Raw genomic sequence first — 20,890 nt, forward strand, 5'->3', positions numbered from 1 at the left:
TCTCCCCTCCCCGCACAAGCCCCGGGCTCCTCTCCTCGCCCCGCACAGGCCCCGGGCTCATCTCCCCTCCCCGCACAAGCCCCGGGCTCCTCTCCTCGCCCCGCACAGGCAGAAGCCGAGCTGGCTCGGAGGCGCTTTCGGGGCTGAAGGAAAGCCTGGTGCCCAAGGAACCGACTCCCCTCTGTTCCCGGCACAGAACCCGGCTGGGGCGGGCACCGGGCGAGGGGCAGGACCGGCTGCGGCTCATCCCGCCGGGAACGGCTCCAGCCTCACCCAGCGGGGCCGGATCAGCGCCGTGCTCGGGGCACTCACCGGGCGTGCCGGAGCCGCACGGGAGGTGTTCGCCCGGGGCTTTGTCACATTCCACGCTGGGGCAGGGACCCGCCACCGCTGCTGCTATAAAAAGCCACCAGGGCTGTGGCTGAGCCGCAGCAGCTCCTGCTCCTGTCCGGGCAGGGCTCCTCACCGCCGGCTCCCGCGGGCAGGAAGCTGCACCAGTTTGGTGGCTTTGGGCCGGTACCGGCGCTGGCACGGCCTCGGGGACGTCATCAGTCCTGGGGAGATGAACCAAGAGCTTCTTCCCAGCCTGCTGCAAGACCTGTTCAACTGTACTGATGTAAAGATAAGGAAATCAGGTCACTGCTGAGGCACATTAGGGAGACCGGGGAGCTGTGGGCTCGGCCCTGCACAAGGAGGCACCTGCAGCAGCCCCAGCCCTCCAGGGCAGAGGGGAGATGGTTCTGGGCACGGAGAAGGCAGCTTTTCCTGCAGCCAGCGTCTGTTCCCAGCTGTATCCCCGGCGGCAGGGGGAATTCCCATCCTGTTTGAACCACAGCGGGGGACTGGGGCATCTCCTTCCCCAGGCCCCAAGGTGTTCATCAGTAGAAAGCGTCATCCATTCCCTACTGTGACACTGTGGAAGAGGCACTCCAGGAAAACTGTTTTTTACTTAAAAATACCTAAAAGCCAGAGCTGTCTGGAGCACCCAGGGCTGTGCCGTGCCACCTGAACACAACTGCCCCAGGGCACCTCCCAGCTTCCAGCACCAGCAGCTGCAGGTGGGTGGAGATGGAGGAGCAACACGCTCTGGCTGCAGCAGCCAAGACTGCCCAGGATCCACTGCACTCCCAAGAAATTCACTTCCTTCTGTCATTCCAGAGCTTCCAGGAAAGCTCCCAGTTCCAGGTGAGCACAGAGGCCCAGTCACCAGCAGCAGGACTGTTTCCTGCCGGGCAGCCCCAACTCCAAACAGCTCCTTAAGCAATTTGCACACCTTAAAAATAAAATCCTTTATTGATAATATGAATGTTTAACATGTTTAATGCCATCAGCTATAAAAATGATTAAAGACTTCAGCTTGGTATGTTTGGCTTTACAAATTTACAAGTGTTAATGAATTAATACTAGTGTTATATGTTTTGCACTTCATTATACTCCATTAGCCAGTGACAAACTCTGCAACAATGTCTGCTTAGGACACATGTGAGTTAGAGAAGAAATATTTAGTTGCTTCCACACAGAATCTACATCAACAGTTAAATACTAACCCTAAATGTCTTACTGAATTAGTTGGATCCATTTTAATCCCTTGTGCTTAGTTTCTTTCAGAAGTTAGTCTACTAGCAAAAATACATTCTTTTGCACACCCCTTCCCATATTATATTTTAGAAGAAACAGTACTCAGTGCATTTCCTATTAGACTTCATCATAGTATCTCTCTCTCTCTAGAGCTATCAATAAAGAAAGGGGATAATACCACTCAGATTAATGTAAAAGCAAAGAAAATCATTAAAGCAGTGTATACAAAAGCCTCACTTCTCAATCAGAAGGGATACGTGGGCCAAAATCCGTCTGCCCATCCATTTTTACATTTACTCTCAGCAAGAGGAAAGAAAATCTGCTGTGGACATTTAGTTAAAAAAGTAATAAATGTGCTTCCAAAAGAGTCACTGCCCATTTAGCTCTGGCTGCCTGTGTGCTCCTGCTGTTAACACACAGCCTGTTCCACTGGACTAGGAACAGCAGCCCATAATACCACTACCCAAAAGGCTACTAAAAGGTCTGTGCAAACCTCCAAACCCCTGCCTTGGCTGCGTGGGGTCACTCCAACACAAGCCACTCGAGAGCAGCACAGAGCTCCTGGGGAAGGAGGCTCCAAGCCCAAAGGAACCCCCTGGCCTGGCACAGGGACCTTCCCCGCAGCAGAGGGGTTTGTCTAATGAACAGTGAGAACTGACAAAGGAGAAGGAGTCCCTGGCAGTGGGAGCTGCGCTCTGAGCAAACACCGCTCTCCTGCCCAGGGAAGTGCTCAACGCTGGACGACACCGAGCAGCAAAACCGGTTTCTAAATTTAGGATCAGCTCACATCCAGCACCCGCGATCATTAACTCGGGGTCACGCTCTCAGCTCCGCCACTGATCTGTGGTGTTTGTCCTGTATTTCTCAGCACAGGCACTCAAAACCCCACTGTGCCGCGCCCGCTGGTTTTCTTGCAGCAAACGTTTCTGCACAGGAATCAGCCTGCTTCTCCCGGGTCCAAATCCTTCCTCACACACATGATCTGCCTCGAGCTGAGGCAATTCCTCACTGAGGAATTTTTTAAAATCTCTGTGAATTGCCATGTTTTCTTCATATGAGGCAGAAGATCAAGAGTGATCAATATTTCCCTAATACCCTGTGTGTTTAGTATGTATGTGTGTGACACACACAGATCCACACACTCAATTCCACAGCAGCAATGACTTGGTTCCATACTTGCAGCCAAGGAAAGCTAGCCATAGCTACTGGGTAAAATCCAGGTCAGCCAGACTTCACTGACACAGAGGAGGAACAAAATTATTGCTTTTGTTTAACGTCGAAGATCCCGTGTTACAGGTGTTGCAAAAACCCTGTATTGTATGGACAAGTTACTTTTTCAAGTAAAAGTGAGATCTTTGTCAAGTAACAGAAAGATCCTTTTCTCAGAAGTTCTACACACAACAGTAGAATGCTTGAAGAGCTTGAAAGTTCCAGGTGAGGCACCAGAAACCAGAGTTTGGCCATTTAAAGCACACGGGCATCTTGGCAGGAAAGCAGAAGGAACTGTATGTACAAGGAATACTGACAGAGAAGTAATCTGGATGATACCACAACTGAGTTTTACCCCAAGAAACCAACGTGTGCTTCCTCAAATAGCTGGGGGCTGTGTCCTGAAGGACGTAGCCTGGCTGGCTGCACTGGCCTGGTGGTCACCTCGCAGAATTCGTAGCACATTTGCTAACTTACCTTAGCAAATGCAAAGATTTAAAAGGAAAACCAGTGCTGGTTTCAACATTCAGGACTCAGAAGAATTTGTTTCTGCAGCTGGATGTTCCCCTCCTCACCTTTTCCCGAGAATCACATTCAGATTGCAGGCTTAGTTCAGGCACTTTTATAGAATGTTCAGATGCAGTAAAAAGTCTGCAAAAATTATTTCTGCATAATTTAAAAGTAGCATTTCAGTCCCATTAGAGGTTGATAGGTCCTACCATGTGATTATGGTTGTTATCTCTAATGATCTGACTGCTGCCATGAGACATTTGGAGGCTACTGTATAGCTGTAGTTAAAGTTTCTTCATAAACAAAAATATTTTCCTACCTATTAAAAAGAAAAAAAAATAAACTAAATGCTTTATACAGACAGATTCTGCTACTATGGAAATAAATAACATGGAGTGGAAAAACAGTGTCTTAGCTCCAGGGCAAGCTAAGCTGCGGAATGTCACATTCCCATTTTCTGGAGACTAGCTGCTGCCTGGCAGGAGGATCTCCAGGTCTTTGCCATTTGACATGACAGGGCTGCTGGAGCAGCCACCGGCCACATCCACGGGGGCACCCAGGGAGGCCTGGGAAGAGGTTTTGGAGGGAGGAGCAGCAGCAGCAGGCGACTGAGCGAGGCCGGGTTTCTTTGGAGGAATGGGAGGAGGGTTCCCTCTCTCTGCTCTAGGAATGGTCGGTGACTTAATGCCAGGGGACAACGGGCTGAGCGGGCTGGAAACCTTGACAGGGCTCGGGGAGTGGCCAGGCTCCGCTTTGGGGCTGCCAGCAGCGGCCAGGGTTCGGTAGTCCGTGCCAAAAGGGGAGCTGTTCGGGGAGACGGGCTTGATGGGGCCCTGCTGGCTGGTGAACCTGGACAGCACCTGGGTGACCGTGTTGCGGGCCAGCTGCTTGGCAGCAGAGTTGTCTGCCAGGGTGGGGGACAGATCCCGGGACGGGGGGCTCTGCAGGCCCCCGGGCTGGTGCTCCTGCTCCGCCTGAGCCTGGAACTTGTGCCGGGCCGCGTGGAAGCGCTGGTTGATGCCCACCTGGTAGGAGGACTGGTAGCCAGGGCTGCTGGCGGAGGCCCCCGCCAGGCGTTTGGTCAGCACTGGCGAGGAGCAGGGGGACGGGGTCAGAGAGGAGGCAGCTGTGCTGCTGGGGGACAGGGACACCCCGGCAGAGGGGAGCTGGGACACGGGCTGCACCGGTGACTCTGTTCTTACAGGAGAACTTCCATTCTCCACGGCGTTCTCTGAGGCTGCAGCAGCCTTCTCCCTGTGCACTTGGCTCTCGGCAGCGTTTGTGTCCCCGCCCGAGTGCGCGTCTGTGTCACAATGCCCGTTGGATCTTGCATGGGAATGAGCAGGCGTGGAGGGGCTGGCAAACACGGCGTGAACAGCCTTGCTGGTGCTGGTGCTGGTGCTGGTGCCGGCAGGGTTTGCTCGCTCTGCCTGCAGACTCTCGGTCTGGCAGGACACAGACTTCACAGGGACACTGTCAGTTGTGACCCCCCTGGATGTCACCGAGGGGCTGGGATGCACCGGCTCAGAGGGACCGTGCTCCTGGCGAGAAGCCTCCAGCTCCTTCAGGGCTTTCTTCAGACATTCCACCTCTTCTTTGAGTGCTTTTGTACGGTTTTCTTCTCTGTTCAGCTTAGCCTTCAGCTGCTCTCTTTCAATGTCGAACTCTGAGAGCTGCTTTTCCACTTGTGCTTCCATCTGCAAACCCCGCTTCCTCTTGGCTGCCAGCTCCTCTTCCAGTTTACTCACCTTACTCTTCTCCTTTTCCAGTTTCAAGCTCAGTTCTGCCGTCTTCTGGCCCTCTTCAGCTGCTTTGGCAGTGGCTTTCTTGCACTCCACAACAAGCATGGAGGACAGCTGCTTGTGGCGTGCCCTCTCCTCCTCCAACTGGCTTGACAGCTTCTTCTGCTCTTTTTCAAACTTCTTCACTTGGGACTTTTCAAACTCCACCTGGAAGTTAAGAACAAAAACGATTGTAAGGGTACCATAAAACCTCCTGAAAGGAAATGAAGGGCAACATCCCACAAGGGAACAGGTTTAATGTGCATCTTGGAGAAATTCCACAGTAAAAAATGAGAGCGGCTAAGAAAGAGGTGACTCCCCAGAAATCTGCAGAACAGTCATGAACAACTCATCTTGCACAAAGCAACAATTATTACTTACTAGTAGTTTTATCCTGTGTGAAATTCGATTGGCCTTTAGTGAGATACACACAAGGTCTGCCATGCACTGATGGAACAAGCAAAGCTTCCTTCCACCTCATTTACTGCTTTGTCAGTTTGCCTTTTAAAGGCTTTTAGGCTTTAACATGCTGGTGCGGTATGTGTGCTTAACAAAGGCTCCGGCGCTCGAGTAACAGAAAACAGTGGCTTAAATATTTATTAGCATCTCTGAACAACACCCCCAGGAGATCTGCCGTGACTTACTCTGAATTTTGAGTACTGCAGCGTGATATTAATTGTAAGTGTAGCCCTGTTCTTCAGAACTCCTCGGATTTCAGGCTGAAGTTCAGTTGATTGCCTATTAACAGCTTTTAGCACAGCTCGCTACCGAAACACACTGAGAAATTTCAGGTTGTTTTTCGTACCAGGATGACAAGAGCCAGGAGTGCCTGGCAGAGGGAGGTTCCTGTGGGCTGTACCTGCTGGGTGAGGCGCTCCCTCTCCTTCTCCAGCATGTAGGTGACATCGTCCCCCTCGGCCGTGTCCTGCGCGTGCCGCTGCCGCTCCTCCTCCAGGTCCAGGATCACCTGCCCAACAAACAGCCAGGTGTGCTCAGTGGTGTCCTGGCAGGCAGGAGGGACCAGAGCCTCTGCACGGGCACAGAGTGACCAGGGAGAGCCACCAGGGCAGCTTCAGACGCCCCAGTCTGACCCAGATCACAGAAAAGCAGCTTTTGGACAAGCTCCTGGTCTGTTATTATCGGGTCACACTGAGCCAGTTTGTGAAGGACCTCGGGAAAACCTCACACTGGGTCTGCATTCCTTTTATTATTGAATATCTAAATGGCACACTTTTCCCCCAGACTGTGCAATAGCCTCGAGAGGCTCGTGTTATGAATGGTGCCCTCATTCCAGGAGGGTTGGGGCTGGAAGGGATCTCTGGAGATCATCCAGCCCAAGGCCTTTCCCTGGAGCGGGTTCACAGATCATCCAAGGAGGGTTCTGTATACTGGCAGGGAAGGAGAATCCACAACCCCTCCACAGCCTGTTCCAGCGTTCTGTCACCCTCAAAGTAAGTCAATTTTTCCTCATATTCAGTTGGAAATTCCTGTATTTCAGTTTGTGCCTCCTGTCCCTCGAAACTCAGAATTTCCTGGCAGGACCATCAGTCCCAGGCCCAGCAGGAGCAGAGACACAGGGCACCAGCACCAGGACAGCCCTGCTGGGGCTGCAGCAGCAATTCCCACACAGGCTTCTCCCAGCGCCTCACAGGGATCTGAGGACTCCAGTGTAAAGTTTATTTTAAAGAACATTAATTTGTTCTTCCACTTAAGAACAAGATGAGCTCTTGAAGTGAAACTGCTTCCCATAAGGACCCAGTGAAGGAGCTCCTTCAGCTTTAACACCGAATTACATGAATAATTGAAATGCTATTAACTCAACAAAAAAGCCAGAACACAAACTTCCCAAGAGGCTCTGCTTTATCTCGTCACCAAAACTAAGCTCTCCCAACACACACTCACCAGGAATTTAGCAGCACCGCAGTCTTCCTGAAGTTTAAGCTTCCAAATAATGCTTAAATATCACCAAGTATATAGGAAGCTTTGACAGAAGTGGACAGGAAGAGGAAAATGTGAAAAAATACCTGATTTTACTTGGCTGGATATTTGGCAGGAAAGTGAAGCACGGCCTTGCTCTTACCTCTAGTGACTTCAGTTTCTGTGGCAGCATGGTCTGACTCATGGCCAGGCACTTTATTGGTGTCAATATATATTAAATGTATGTCAGAAGAATAATAGGTGCTTCATTAAAGAGGCCAAACGGCAAGAAAAATACTTCGGGTCACTCTGTACTTCCTTAGGGAAGCACAGGGAGGTGCCTTCCCCTGGCAGCAGCTCCTCAATAACCAGGGAGAACAAGTCCCAGGCAGAACAGGGAGAGGTCTGCTGAGAATTCCATCCTCCAGAAACCCTTTCCTGCGTTTTGGGAAGTGTTACACCTCCCAGCTGTAAGCTGGTTCCTTTCTGGTGTGTCCTAACAAAAACATCTTGTGTGTATTTCAAATTCCAGAATTATAACTAATTAGCTCACCAGCTGCATCACCGGGAGTGAGAAGTTTAAACAAATGAGTTACCAAGCCTCAGGGAACTTCGGTGTTTTTGCTGAAGTTAACATGTTATTAAAATGCAAATATAACTTTGCACATGGCAACTGAGGCAAACCCACCTTCCTGTGTCTGCTTTCTGCAGCAGCCAGCTGGGACAGCATCCTTTCCTGCATGTTCTTGCAATGTTTCATCACCACTTTCAAAATAGACAAAGGATTGGAGCATACTGGCTGCTTTTCACCATGATTCCCCTCCTTCAGGGTCTCGAAATCTCTCTGCAAAGCCATCAGGGGATCACTGATGTTGTATTTCCCATAGCGCTCCTCAATGAATGTGTCCCTGTGCTGGGCCTGCAACACAAAAACAAATCTGCATTTTAATATACTTAAACTAGCTAAAGAAGACAGGGCTTTGTAGTCAATATTCCTGTTCCCCAGTTCTCCATTTGAAAAGGATTTAACACAGTCTGAATCATGTCCTGTTATCTGCCAGAAATAAAGGAAATAAAGAAAAATCTTGCTTAAAAACGCAGCATCACCACAATATTCCAAGTCTCCAAACATCCTCATACCACAGCTACCTGCCAGGGCCACGACTTGCATTCCACAGCTGTGTGAAAGGAAACAAGGTAAGCACCAGCTCTTGCGCAACAAAAGATTTAATCACGTATTGTCGCATCAGTGAAAGAAGCAGTTGTGTGGTTTCCTTGGCTATGTCACCATCAGAGAATTTCATGTTGAGCAACTAAAGAGTTTCATTCTTGCAAGAGCCGTAAATCTGTGAATTGTTAATAAAATCTTTAATGTTGTCATCCAGACTAAACAGAGCTCAGTCTCTCCAGAAGCAAGACAGGAATGATGAGGTTTCCTTTGGTGCTTGTAAGAATTAAGTCACACGTTCAGCTGGGTTCCTCTTGTTTTGTACTGTGCTGTAAGGACTGGCTCCCACCACAGCTCAGACCTTTTCTTTTCCTCCAGTGTATAAATGACTGCTCTGCTCTGTTCTGCACTGGCACATCCTCAGTGAGGTCACAAAGATGGATTTTTCCTCGGCACCAGTCCCCAGCAGCACCGAAATGCAGGAGTGAGCCCCGGGACCTTTATCAGAGCGTGTTTAGTTTAGAACAGAGTGCAGCATGCGTGACCTACAGAAGGGTTCTGGCCCTAAAGGAGCTTTTCCTGCCACAGCACACACGGGACACGTTTTTTCCTTGGGCAGCTGCTCCAAACAAAGGCTGTCTGCACCCTCCCAGGTGTGCTTCCCCCCTCTGCTCCCAGCTGGGCACGGCACCAACGGCATCAGCCCAGCCCAGGGCAAGCACTGCAGCTCCCTGGGGCTGGTGGAGGGCTCCGAACACGAGCCCCCCACAGGCCCAGCTCTGCTGGAGCTGGGGACGGAGCCCAGCCGGACAAAGCTCCGAGGCAGGGGCAGCCCGTGCCGGCCTCGCTGGGCACTGCCCTCAAACCCTGCCAGGGAACAGGAGGGGCAAACCCTCACCATTCCCCGTGGCATTGCACAAGGACATCATTGAGACGGGAAAGACTGCGCCTGACTCAGATGAGAGCACAGCTCAGAAGCCAGCACTTATTGGAATGGCTCTTTGTGATGTCCCAGCCACAAATGCTTCCCTCGAGCACACAGGAGCAGGAGTCACGGAACTGTGGGACATCCCCACACAGCAGCTGCCGGAGCTACATGGAACAGTGGGAGTTAAATAATAAAACTTGGCTTAACTCAAAGAGCTGGTGAGATTTGCTGATTTCCTTTCTGAAAAGCAGCCATGTGATTAACAAGAAATAAACAAACAAAAAAAAATTTTTGCTGTTAAAAGGAAAAGTGTTTGCATTACCTTGACAAGAGGCATAAAAAACCCAACCCAAAACATCTTCTCCATGCCCAAATTAGAGACATCCGTCCTGTGATTCCAGTTTGGAGCTGGATTTTAACCCTGCAGCAAACAAACACAGAGGAGCAGCTCACACTCACAGATACCCCTCCCTCCCTATCAGCAATATCCATCAGGAACTGTGGATACCTTTGATCAGAGCTTCAGATACTGTTCTAACTTTACACAATAACAAAAAGGAGAGGAAGGAAAAGATCAGCCCTGGATAATGGGGCAGCCCTGGTTTAATGAATCACAGGAAAAACTACAGGGTTGGGGTGGTTTTTTTGGTTTGTTTTTTTTCAGGAACAGGGTATCTTCTGTTTTTCTGAAGTATTTATAAAAATGACTCAATGAAAGCTCCACACAAGTGAGGTGGGAATTTCTAAGTGACTCAAGCATTAATAAGCCTGTAAATCCGAACTGGGATCTCCATCCAGCTGGCCCTACTGCACTGATTACTGCTTAATCCCAGCTCATCCCAGTGCTGGCCCCTCTGCACAGGAACAGGGCAGAGACCCTTCAGGAGGGCACCAGTGCTTTGCTGTGAAAACAAACCTTTACTGCTGGGCCAGTTCTACCAAATAAGAGCTCCAGAACCTGAGATGAAGGTGATTTTTGCAGTACTGAAGGTGTAACAAAAGCCAGGTTTTCCTCTGCTCCTGACAGCCCTGGGCTCTGAACCCCGCAGAATTCAGTGGGGTGGATTATTTCCTGTTTGGGAAAGAACAAGAAGTTCCTCCTTGCTCCTTTGAGCAATTAAGAATCTTCCTGAACTAGCATGACAAACAGATGAGACTGCCACAACATCAGGAGCTTTCTCGAGTCCAGCGTGTCTTCTTTAGTAGCCAGCCAGCAGAGCACAAACATTTAATTAAAGCTGTCTAGACCAGCAAAAGCCTTAACACCGACCACAGCACGTTTGCAGAAACAAACGCAGGGCTTTGGCATTTGGGCCACTGAGCACTTGGAAATGCAAACGGGATTTTCCAGGCTGTGACAGCCCCGTGCTGCAGGTCCCACACAGCTGCCACCTGGGGCACCTAAATCACCCAGGCAGCTCCTGGAAAATGAACCCAGTGCCACAACCTCCAGAGGGTGTTTTGTACAGGCGCGGAGGTGCCGCAGAGGGAATTCTGCCTCGGCTTGTGCTCCTCCCGGGGCTCTGCACCTCCTCTGTCACTGCAGGTCAAATACCTTCAACACTTCTGATGATGTCCTGTCTGAACTGGAGCCTGCCTTAAACACAGCTGTTGTTCAACTCTCAGAACAGAAGGAACTCGATGATGGAAGAGAAACATTCTATTAGTGAGCCCAAAGCGAAAAAAAATCAACCCGGATCTCAGATCCCAGCACGGAAAACACAAATCCACAAAAAAATCAGGCTTAAATAGAAAGGAAATAAGATTACAAAATGCAGTGTTAGGGAGTGGAAAATTTCATCTGAACACCAGAGATGACATGCATACCTCCGATTCCAGAATTGGTGCTTTGAAAGAAGATGCAATTCTGTGCAATTACATCTTCTAATCCAGTACCTCCACCCCTACCGCCTCAAACATGCAGAACTGTGAACTTCCCACCAAAACACCCGAATTCCAGAGGCAACTCAATGGATTATTCAGCAGTTTTCAAGACTATTAAACTGCCCTCTCTCAACGGGAAAAGAAGATAACATATGAGCTTGGGGTGCTTTTAAAAACAAGAAGGAACTATAAATGTGAGCTACCATTGAAAATAAAATTCCAGAAGACTGGAAAAACTAGGCATAAGCAGAGAGGGTTCCATGTGAAACTGGCTGGCTTTGAGCTCAGGTTTGGGTAATGGAGCACTGCTAGTCTGTTTGGGAAGAGATAATTGGGATTTTATGGGGCAGAAGCAGTATCTGACCCAACTGAAAAGATGTTTCCTGTGCAGGCAGGCAGAGCAAAGGCTTTGCTTTGTTAGGAAAAAGCTGCTGTTTCCTCTTGGGATTTCTAGGCTGTTTTGGGATGAATGTTTCCCATAACCTATTTCTGTATTTTTCTTTTTTTTAATAAAATATTTCCTTCTACTGAAACCTTGTTTATATGACAGAATATTCTCTCCCTCTTCAGTAATCTTTACAACTTGTTTTACTGGAACATCAAACAGGGAATTTCCAAGACTTATTTCAAGTGTTTTTTGGACACCAAGTAGAGCATTTCTCTTCCCTGTAATTTCAGGGTTCAGGTTTTAACCCTCGGTACAAGACAAACACACTCTTAATTAACTGTAGCTACTGAGTTTGCAGTTCTCCAGTAATAATTTGCACAGAAGTTCCTCCTTCGTGTAGCAGAGAATGGAATAAGCTTTAAATAGCTCCTTACTGCCTTGAACTTCCTTATTAGCTCCTCTCCCCAGAGACAGAATTTGGGAATAAAGACAGGCTGAGGTCACAGCAACCCCTGACAGCGAAGGAAAAGGAGGTGGGGACCACTGGCTTTGCCCAAAAATAAATGTCAGGATGCTGCGGCGGGATTTCCAGAGTTGCAGTGGCTGCAGCTCTGCAGCAATGCCAGGCAAGAGCCCCCAGTGAATTGTCCCAGGGCAGCATCTGCCCTGATCGCCATCCTTACACCAAGTGGGCAGACCTGATGAACGGGAGGTGAGAGCTGGGGTCAGCTTTGGGAAACAGAAGAAGTTTCCTCAGGAAACATCAAGCAGCACACAGCTTCTTTCCCTGGGCCCTGCTGGGGAAGGGCTGGCAGCACCCAGGGACTGCCCCGTGCCCAGGAACTGCGCCTTGGGCACCCCAAAACCAGAGCCCAGGCAGCCGAACCCCGAGCGGGAGCCCTCCCAGCGTGGAAGGCATTCCCTCAGCCCTCTGCTGCTGCTCAGCACACGCCTGGGCACTGGGAGGGTGAGGACAGCCAGGTTTTGAATGGGACTGGCAAACCGTGCTGCTTCCGCCAGAAATAACCAGAAAATGCCCCCGGCTCGCAGGCAAAGCTGCGAGGAATGCCTGCATTCCAGAGAGACAGCACCCACGGGAACACTGCTCCATGGAGGCTGCTTGCTAAGTGATGCATGAGCCCAGTTTGCCCCATCTGTGAAAGATTTAACAGCAGGAAGGTTTTGTATTACTGAACTTTCCTGTTGTTGTTGTTATTTAAACAAGAGGTAGACTTGAGTTTTGGAAAGCGCACTGTAAACAGCACCTAGTTTTGCATTAATATTGCTTTGCAGTGAATCTCTGAACTCAGGAGCAAAGAGATGAACACCAGCTCCCAGCCATTAACACAAAGCAGTTTCTATTCCAATGTAAATTGCCTGAGGCTGTATTAACGTAAAAGAATAAGCCAGGAAGCTGTTTCCTGTTTTCTAAAAGTAAACAGAACTTCAGTTCTAATGTATGGAAAACTCTCTTTGAAAGAACAGGGGGAGGGAACAAAGTGCTCTAGCACAGTGATAGAGATCCATTTAAATATTGAATTGTTTCCAGTCGTGGTGTGCTATTTCAGAAGGTAAGCCTGTGCTCCTTGCAACCCTTCCTACACAGCAATAGGGACTGAGAGCCCAACTCAGGATTATGCAACTCGCTGACAGCATCTGGGTTTTTAGGATGATATAAACACAGTTATAACTACAGGAAAAGGAGCACAATAAGAAGTGAGGCTTACAATCTGTTCCAAGGAGAACATTGAGATTTATGTAGTGGACAGGAAGCTCCTTTCAGGCAAAAAAAAAAAACACTTTTTTTTTTTTCCAAAGAGGTTTTAAAACAGAGGAAGCAAACTCAAGCATTGGGAAAGAATATTTTGAATACAGTCAGTTTGTCAGACAGCAAGGAAGAAAGGGTCAGGATGTGGGGAGAGGGGGTGAAGAGAGGGAGAAAAAAGAAGGGAGTTCAACAAGCAGTGCCTGGAATGCCCAGCTCAGCAGCTCGATTCTGACACACAGAGAAACGGGGCCAGTGCCAGCTAACAAGTGCCTGATACCATGAGGGAGAAGAAAACTATTTTAAGCTTTGTCATCTGCATGCATGGATTCTCTCTGCTAAATGCCAGATACAAACGTTTGTCTCCGAGCGTGCAGGAATATCAATTATTGCAGCCTGAGCCACAACCAGAGGACACACTCACAAATGAGGGCTCTCCTCCTCTGCCAGTGCCTTTTCTATAATGCACCAAAGGGTTTGACTCAAACTACCAGGGCTCAGAATCCTTTAAATCTGAAGGAAAATCAGCCCATGAAGGGAAATGTGTTTTTGTTACGATGTGGGAAGCAAACAGGCAGATAAAATTCTGATTTCCAGCCACTGACACTGGCGTGTTTAACGTAACTGCTGGAGAAAATCACTGCTGTGCTCCAGGAGCAGGCAACCCCCTCAGAGAGCCCAGAGGATGGAACTCCACCTGCTCCCAGCACACACCCACATTTAACCTAGAACTCTGACTCCTCCAGAGGAATCCAGGTGTGTCCAGGCAGGACACACTGCCCACGGCACTCAGGGAACTGGGAGGCCACGTTCCTCTGCGTGTGGCACAACCAGCTTCCCCCAGCCCCTCTCTGTGCAAATCACAGCTCAATCTGTCCAATGTATGCAAGTCAAACTAAATGCTCTCGAGAGTGCAAATCTTTAATTCAGTCTCAGAATTTGTTTTTTCTTTTCTTCAGGGCAGCACTTTCATGCATCAAAACGTGAGTAAACAGACCAGCAAGGTTTCCTTTAATTAGTCACACACAAAGCCTTTGAGGCAGTGAGGCATGGTAAAGCTGTTACCACAGTTACTATCAGCAAACAATGAGAAAAACACTGTAAGGCCAGGATTCCTCTAGCTGTATATTCCAAATAAATGGACAAAGCAAAGCTGGAAGTTCTGTGCTGCTGAACCTCTGCCCAGCCACCAGATTAAGAAGTTATGAGACTTTTCCTTCCACGCATGGAAAGGGCAGCAGAGCTGCTGCCAGCAGGAAGCCAGGCTGGGCTGCACAGCCCTGAGAATGAGCTTTTGGAGCCGAGGAGCAGCACAGCTGCAGACCCACAACATCCCACGGTGCTGCAGGCACAGGCCACATCCCAGCAGGGGCAATTCTTCCCTGAGATCACTCTCAGGAGGCAGCAAGAGCCAGACTGGATTTGAAGGTTCCGTTGCCCTTTCCCCACAATCCCGAGATGAAAACACCACAGCACAGCCCTGACAGAGGAAGGGCAAGGGAGCCCAGACCTTTGATTAGCTCACTATTTTATACTCCATCATTACCAAGCATAGGTTACAATTTCGTTTCATTTCTTCCCAGTTATGAGTACTTGACAAACGATGTCAAAGGGTATTCTTACTGTATTAATCTCCTCACACAAGAGGGAACTGCAGGTTAAATTTCAACAGGAAAGATAATTGCTTTACACTACTGGAAGGTAGCAATAAAAAACCTCTGGAATGGAGCTGCCACATCTCTTCCCCTGGTCTCCCTGTGCTCCAGAGAGTTTTCCTGCTCCTCCAGAACAGGCTCCAGCACCAGCCCTGCCTCCCCCAGCACAGGCTGCTCCAGCAGCACGGCCTCAGCTGCACTGACACGGACTGAAACCGGCTTTCGGGAGCAGTTTTAGCTGGCATCTGCCTCACTGGAAGGCTGCACTAATGCTGGTGCCAGCAAAGGGGAAGGATCAGTAGCTGAGCACTCAGGGCTGCTGCTCTCAGCAGTGCCAGCTTATGGTGGCTTAGCCAACACAAAGCCACGGGTGCTTTTTACTGAGTGTGACGTTACTGCCACTAAAAGACTAATCTGATCCCTCTTGGAGAGAAGAGTTTCTGCTGGAAACAGCCCTTCCTGCCGAAGGAGAAAAAAACCGGCAAAGGAATTGTGGCAGACCTTTTACACAGCAGACACACATGGGTCTGTATCAGAACGGATGAAAACACACACGTAACACTTGTATTTCAATACCAAAACGCGTCTTTGCAGACAGCCTCCAACAAGGAATTCCAAGACAAAAATTATATACAGCATTTATTATGTTATATTAAAATGATATCAAGTTATAATTAATTAATTAATGATATTAAAATGGGATTTACTCAGTAATAAATCTTTACCTCTGAAGTTCACCTTGGATACAAACACTCTGCAGAACTTACAGCAGCACTGTTGTCACGTTTGTTTCGTATCCTGATGCTTAAAACCTACCTTCAAAGCCTCTATGACAAGGTCTCTTGCTTCCAATTCTCCCTCGAGGATGCTAAACAGCGTCAGCAGTTCTGGTTTGCTGAGCTTTTCCAGATTCATCCTGAAAACCTGAAAAACAATGAAACCTGGGTTAGTAGGTATTTCTTTGGACACTGAGATCAGTATTCGAAGCTACGACATATAATCCCCATTTAACTTCAGCTTCCAGTTTTTTGGGCTGCAGATTGCCCTGAGGGGGGATCATTTTCTCTCCAGCTTCCAGGACCAGTTGTAGAAGATGCATCTGTCACCTTGTCCCAAGGGACAGGAACACGTGCACACCCAGATGCGATGGCAGAACATGCAGGCTAACAGGGCTGGACAAAATTCAGCAGGAAGCAGACAAAATTAACAGGAGAGGGGAAAAACACAGATATTTAAAAGTCATATTGATGACACATCTGCTCACACAGCTGCAAACATCACTGAGGAGCTGTGATGAGCCAAGGCCAAGCTGGGCCACCCACAGGAGCTCAGCAGTGATGGGAATGCTGCAGGGCTGGGATCCCCTTCCTGGGAATGCCATTATCCACACTGATGGAACAGGCCCAGACCACTCCACAAAAATCAATGCCACAGAAAACACACACTTAATTACTGCTCTTTCAAACTGTTTCAATATCAGCATCATTTATTAAATATAATTTTACTGCCTACAAAAGAGATCCACCATCTGAACTGCACACAAAGAAACTTTATATTCCCTTGCATCTTTGCTGATAAACTCAACACTGTCCAGCAATAAGCCTTTTTATCACATTTTGTTAAAAATTGAAATAATTTCAGACTAAATCCCTGTGTCTGATGCAAATATACCCATTGATACAGTCCTGTGCTTTGCACAAGCATCAGCTACACTTTTCTGAGTCCAAGTCATGTCCATCTTTCATCACACTTCGTGTCAAGCAGAAAATGCTACAGCGTGAAGAAACTACTCAGAGATACTCCAGTGGCAAGTGACAAAGGGTTAAATCAGCCCCTACAGGAGAAGTCTGTCCAGCTAAAACACTCAGCTGAAGCCTCGTTTGTCTGAAGTCACTGCTCCTTTACAACTGATTTGCATAACTGTGCCTTGGAGAGTTATACACAAAAGCAAGTTCTGTCTTGTTTGTGCCAGAGCAGTTTTCCAGTCGCTGGGAACAGAAAGTTCTGGAGTCTTCATACAGGAGAAAAATCAGAAATCTACTCTGTGCCCCTCTGCTGAGCAGGGAAGTGTCTCACCACACACCCACACTCCTGCCTCACACAGTGTTTTACGTGAAATTCCATAAAGCAGCAACGTTTCCTACAGGCTCTCCGGGCTCATCCTCATGGGCTGCCCAAGGAAACACCAGTGACCACGACTGGCTGCTCCAAAACCAGACTGAGCTGGACACCACAGGTCTGTCAGCATCACATCTCTGCTCCCTTCTGCAGATCCAGTCAAGAGGATTCAAGTGGAAAACCCACGGGTGGAACGTTCAGGAAATCTGTTCATATTTGTCCTCGTGTCCAAACACCCTGAACAAGGCTTGACACAAAGGCACGATACAGGAAACTCAGTGTATTGACTAAAGTCACATTTCTGTGGGCCAGGGCACTGCTGGTCACTCCTGGTCAGCCAGGGGACCTTGGCGGAGAGAGGTGCAGGGTGGGAGCCCGAGCACCTCCCTCAGCTGGAGGTTCTGTCACCATGGCCAGCTGAGACCACGTGGACGGAGTGGGATTTACAACTTGGTTATCTCAGAAACAAGAGAGGGAAACAGAAGCAGCAAAGGAATGCTAAAACATAAAGAAGCAGCCACACAGAGTGAGGAAAGACATAGCCTGGTTCTCCTCTTTGCTATTGACCATGTTTGTGTTGGTGCTCGTGTCCAAGCTGCAGCATTTCCCTGGGCGGCCTTTAGATGTGGAATATCCAAACACCTGCCTGGGAGATGCAGGGCCTGATTTCCAAACCATCTCCGTCCTCGCTCAGAATAAACTCACAGACTGAACCAATACCCAAGGGAAAACAACTTTCATTGCCAGACACTCACCAGGTTACACAGTGTTGGGGCATTATAAGCTGGAACGGAAAAGGGGAAGCCTCCTTGGAGATCTCAGAACAAAGTGTATCACCTATTTCTGTTACCCCAGGACAGTAAGTGTTGAATGTGGACTTTGAACATGACTGCACCCATGCTTTTCCCTTAAAAAGGGACGATGTGGAAATGTGCAGCTGCATCTCCCCAGGAGCTCCCGAACAGCTCAGTCCTGTAGCAAGGACAGCTACCAGCTGCAGTTTGGTGCTTTAAAGCCGTTAGGGCAGCAATGATTTCTACTCTATATTCTAACTACTCCCCCTGTGGCCTGCGCTTCCCAGCGTTATAGGAATGAGCCCTGCTATTCTTACCGTGCCTCTGCAGTCTTTAATGCGCTTAATAACATAAACAAGCCCTGTCCTAAAATACACAGGGAAAAATACTTAAGAGAAATAAGGAGCAGGAGCCAGTTTGCACAGCAAACTGTGCAAGGCTGCTTCCAAGCTGCACATCCTTGTGCCTTCCCTCATCCCACGCTTTACCAAAAGATCATGCCAACTCTATTGAATTACCCAGTTTTCCCCCTTTCAAACAGTCCCATTCTACCAAAGGGATCTGGGCACTCCAGCTAGGGAACCTGACCCTCTATTTCCAAACCTTTAACCAAGAGACAGAGTTTCCCAGCATCAGAAACAAGCCTCAGCAATTCCCAGGGCACATCACCCCTTTACTTCCAGGGAAATACACTGGGTGCACTCACACAGATCACAAACCACAAAGACCTTGTTGTTTAGTCTGATGATATAAATATTTTCCCTGAGTCTGAGATACACCACCATTTTTGGACAATAAGCCCGAGTTTAGAGCATAAACAAAGATAGTCACTTTCTGCTTGCCGAGAGGTGAGCTTCCTTTCAGCTCTGGACCACTGGAGTCTCCTCCACAGACCCACACCCGCCCTCCACGGAGAAAAAACTTCTCAAAGAAAGCTATTTCCCGGCAATTAACTGGAAATAACCATCAGGAGCAGTTTAGGTGTGGGCAGAACCAGGCGAGCCAACAGACCAGAGGGAGTTATCTCTGGCATGTGCCACTCGAGGAGCACACAGATAAGCCCCTGGCAGCTCCTCCGCGCCCTCATCGCGGTGCCAGGACGAGGAAACCGGGCCCGGTTACATTTCCCTGCCCTCACACACACCGGGGCACGGGCTGAAAGAAGGTTTCCAGCCCAGGAGAACCTCACCCACCGACTGCACAGGGGCCGGAGCCGGGGCAGCAACCGCAGAGGAGCTGAATGCACAGCCCCAGGCACGGGGAGGGCAGCTCCTCCAGGGGAGGCTTTAAAATCCTCTGCGGGCTCTTGGCTCAAAACTCTTCTACTTTTTAAAAAGACATCATGAGGAGCAAAGGTTGTTGTTCCTTCCTCCTCTGAAAGAGGGTATTTCCTAGACCTACACCAGTGCAACAATGCCGCTATGGCAATAATGGTGAATCAGCTTCATTGTCTTTCCTGTGCTCCTGAAGAGGAACTGGTATTTTCCAGGAGCCAGCACAGACAGTCGTGTAATCACACTCACGGGAGAACCCAAACGACCAGTTTGAGAAGTCCTGACAGACAAGTTCCCAAAACTGCTTCTGCGTGTATCGGGTGGCATTTGAGTTGTTTCAATAATTACATATGTTTATGTAATGGGAAAAAGCTAAACAGATGTAACAATTGTGTATCCACACTGCTACCTGGCATTGTATCAGAACTGTGGAGAACTAGGTTAAAATAAGAAGTGTTTATATTTCCTTCATCTTTGTATCACAGCCCTAAAGGAGAAAGGACATTACACATACACACACGCACAAAAATCTTCACCCTATTAGTTTTTGAAGTAATACTCGGAAGGAATTAAATCAGCACGATTTTGAGCGTGGGTTTTGTGCGGGTCCTGGCAGCCCCTGCGCAGCGACCGGAGCTCCCTGAGAGGGAACTGAAACCACGGCCGGCCGCTCTGACCTTCAGCCCGGCCGGGAACCGAGCCCCTCCCGGCACGGCATCGCCGCCGGCCCCGGCCCGGGAACAGCGCGGGTCAGCCCGGGACACCGGGCTCCGCACCGCCAGCGGCACGGCGGGAGCGGGGACCGGCACCGGGCGGGACCGGGGTCCAGCACCGGGCGGGACCGGCACCGGGCGGGATCGGCACCGGGCGGGATCGGCACCGGGCGGGAGCGGGGACCGGCACCGGGCGAGATCGGCACCGGGCGGGATCGGGGTCCAGAACCGGGCGGGACCGGCACCGGGCGAGATCGGCACCGGGCAGGAGCGGCACCGGGCAGGAGCGGGGACCGGCACCGGGCGAGATCGGCACCGGGCGGGATCGGCACCGGGCGGGATCGGCACCGGGCGGCACCGGGCGGGATCGGGGTCCGGCACCGGGCGGGATCGGGGTCCGGCGGGAGCGGCACCGGCACCGGGCGGGAGCGGCACCGGCACCGGGCGGGAGCGGCACCGCGGAACGGGCGGCAGGGGCCGGGCTCGGCGGCTCCCGCGCTGCACCGCCGGTACAACCGCGGCGAACAAAGGGAAACGCCGCCCCGGGGCCCGCGGGGAAGGAAGGCGGCCGCGGGGAGCAATAAGCGGCTCCGTCGCCTCTCGGTGCACCGGGCCCGGCCGGACCGGGCAGCGACGCCCAGATCCCGGGAACGCCCCCCGGCCTCCGCGCCCCCCGATCCCCCCGTTCGGCCCCCGATGCCGCCCCCGCCCTCCCCGCCGCCTGCGGCCGCCTCAGTCCCGACCGTAACCGCAGCCGCCCCCGCCCGGCGCGGAGCCCGGCCCCGCCGCCGCCCCTCTCAGCCCCCGCGGGCCGGGCCGCCCCGCACCTGCCTCTGCCCACCCGCGGGGGCAGCGCCGCGCCGGGACGGGCCGGGGCCGGCCCGAGCCGAGAGCGGGACCCGCACCCGCGCCCGCCCCGCGCACCGACCTGCCCGGCCCCGCGCCGCCGCCGCCGCCGCCGCTCCGCTCCCCATCGGCCGCCCCGCCCCGCCCCGCCCGCTGACCGGCGGCGCGCCCGCCAATCAGCGCCGCCGCCTCCGCGGCCTCGGGCCAATCCGCCGCGGGGAGGGCGGGGCGGGGGCGGGCACAGCCAATGAGAGGGCGCGGGGGGCGTGGCCGCGGGTGAAAATCCCTTTTGTTCGCGGCGGAGCGAACGGGCGGCCGTGATTGGCGCGTCACTTCCGGCGGGGCGGGGCCGGGGCACCGCC

At 50.9% G+C, this 20,890-nt stretch overlaps 1 protein-coding gene across 3 annotated transcripts; it reads right to left on the reverse strand.

Annotated features, from left to right (window-relative positions):
- Positions 1–1,270: 1,270 nt before the first annotated feature.
- On the reverse strand, positions 1,271–20,655 carry CTTNBP2NL (CTTNBP2 N-terminal like). Of its 3 annotated transcripts, none has more exons than XM_066203823.1 (5): positions 20,611–20,655; positions 15,600–15,707; positions 7,684–7,914; positions 5,938–6,045; positions 1,271–5,246 (listed from the first exon to the last, which is right to left on the reverse strand). In XM_066203823.1, the coding sequence occupies exons 2-5, from the start codon at positions 15,696–15,698 to the stop codon at positions 3,762–3,764; spliced, it is 1,923 nt and encodes a 640-aa protein (XP_066059920.1). In that variant the 5' UTR covers positions 15,699–15,707; positions 20,611–20,655; the 3' UTR covers positions 1,271–3,761. The 3 variants fall into 3 exon arrangements, with proteins under 3 accessions (XP_066059920.1, XP_066059921.1, XP_066059922.1); XM_066203824.1 differs by lacking the exon at positions 20,611–20,655 and adding an exon at positions 20,510–20,600; XM_066203825.1 differs by lacking the exon at positions 20,611–20,655 and adding an exon at positions 19,506–19,510.
- Positions 20,656–20,890: the final 235 nt, after the last annotated feature.

Source organism: Chamaea fasciata, unplaced genomic scaffold (assembly GCF_029207755.1).
Source record: "Chamaea fasciata isolate MVZ Bird 193981 ecotype frontalis unplaced genomic scaffold, bChaFas1.0.hap1 SCAF_25, whole genome shotgun sequence".
Classification (NCBI taxonomy): domain Eukaryota; kingdom Metazoa; phylum Chordata; class Aves; order Passeriformes; family Sylviidae; genus Chamaea; species Chamaea fasciata.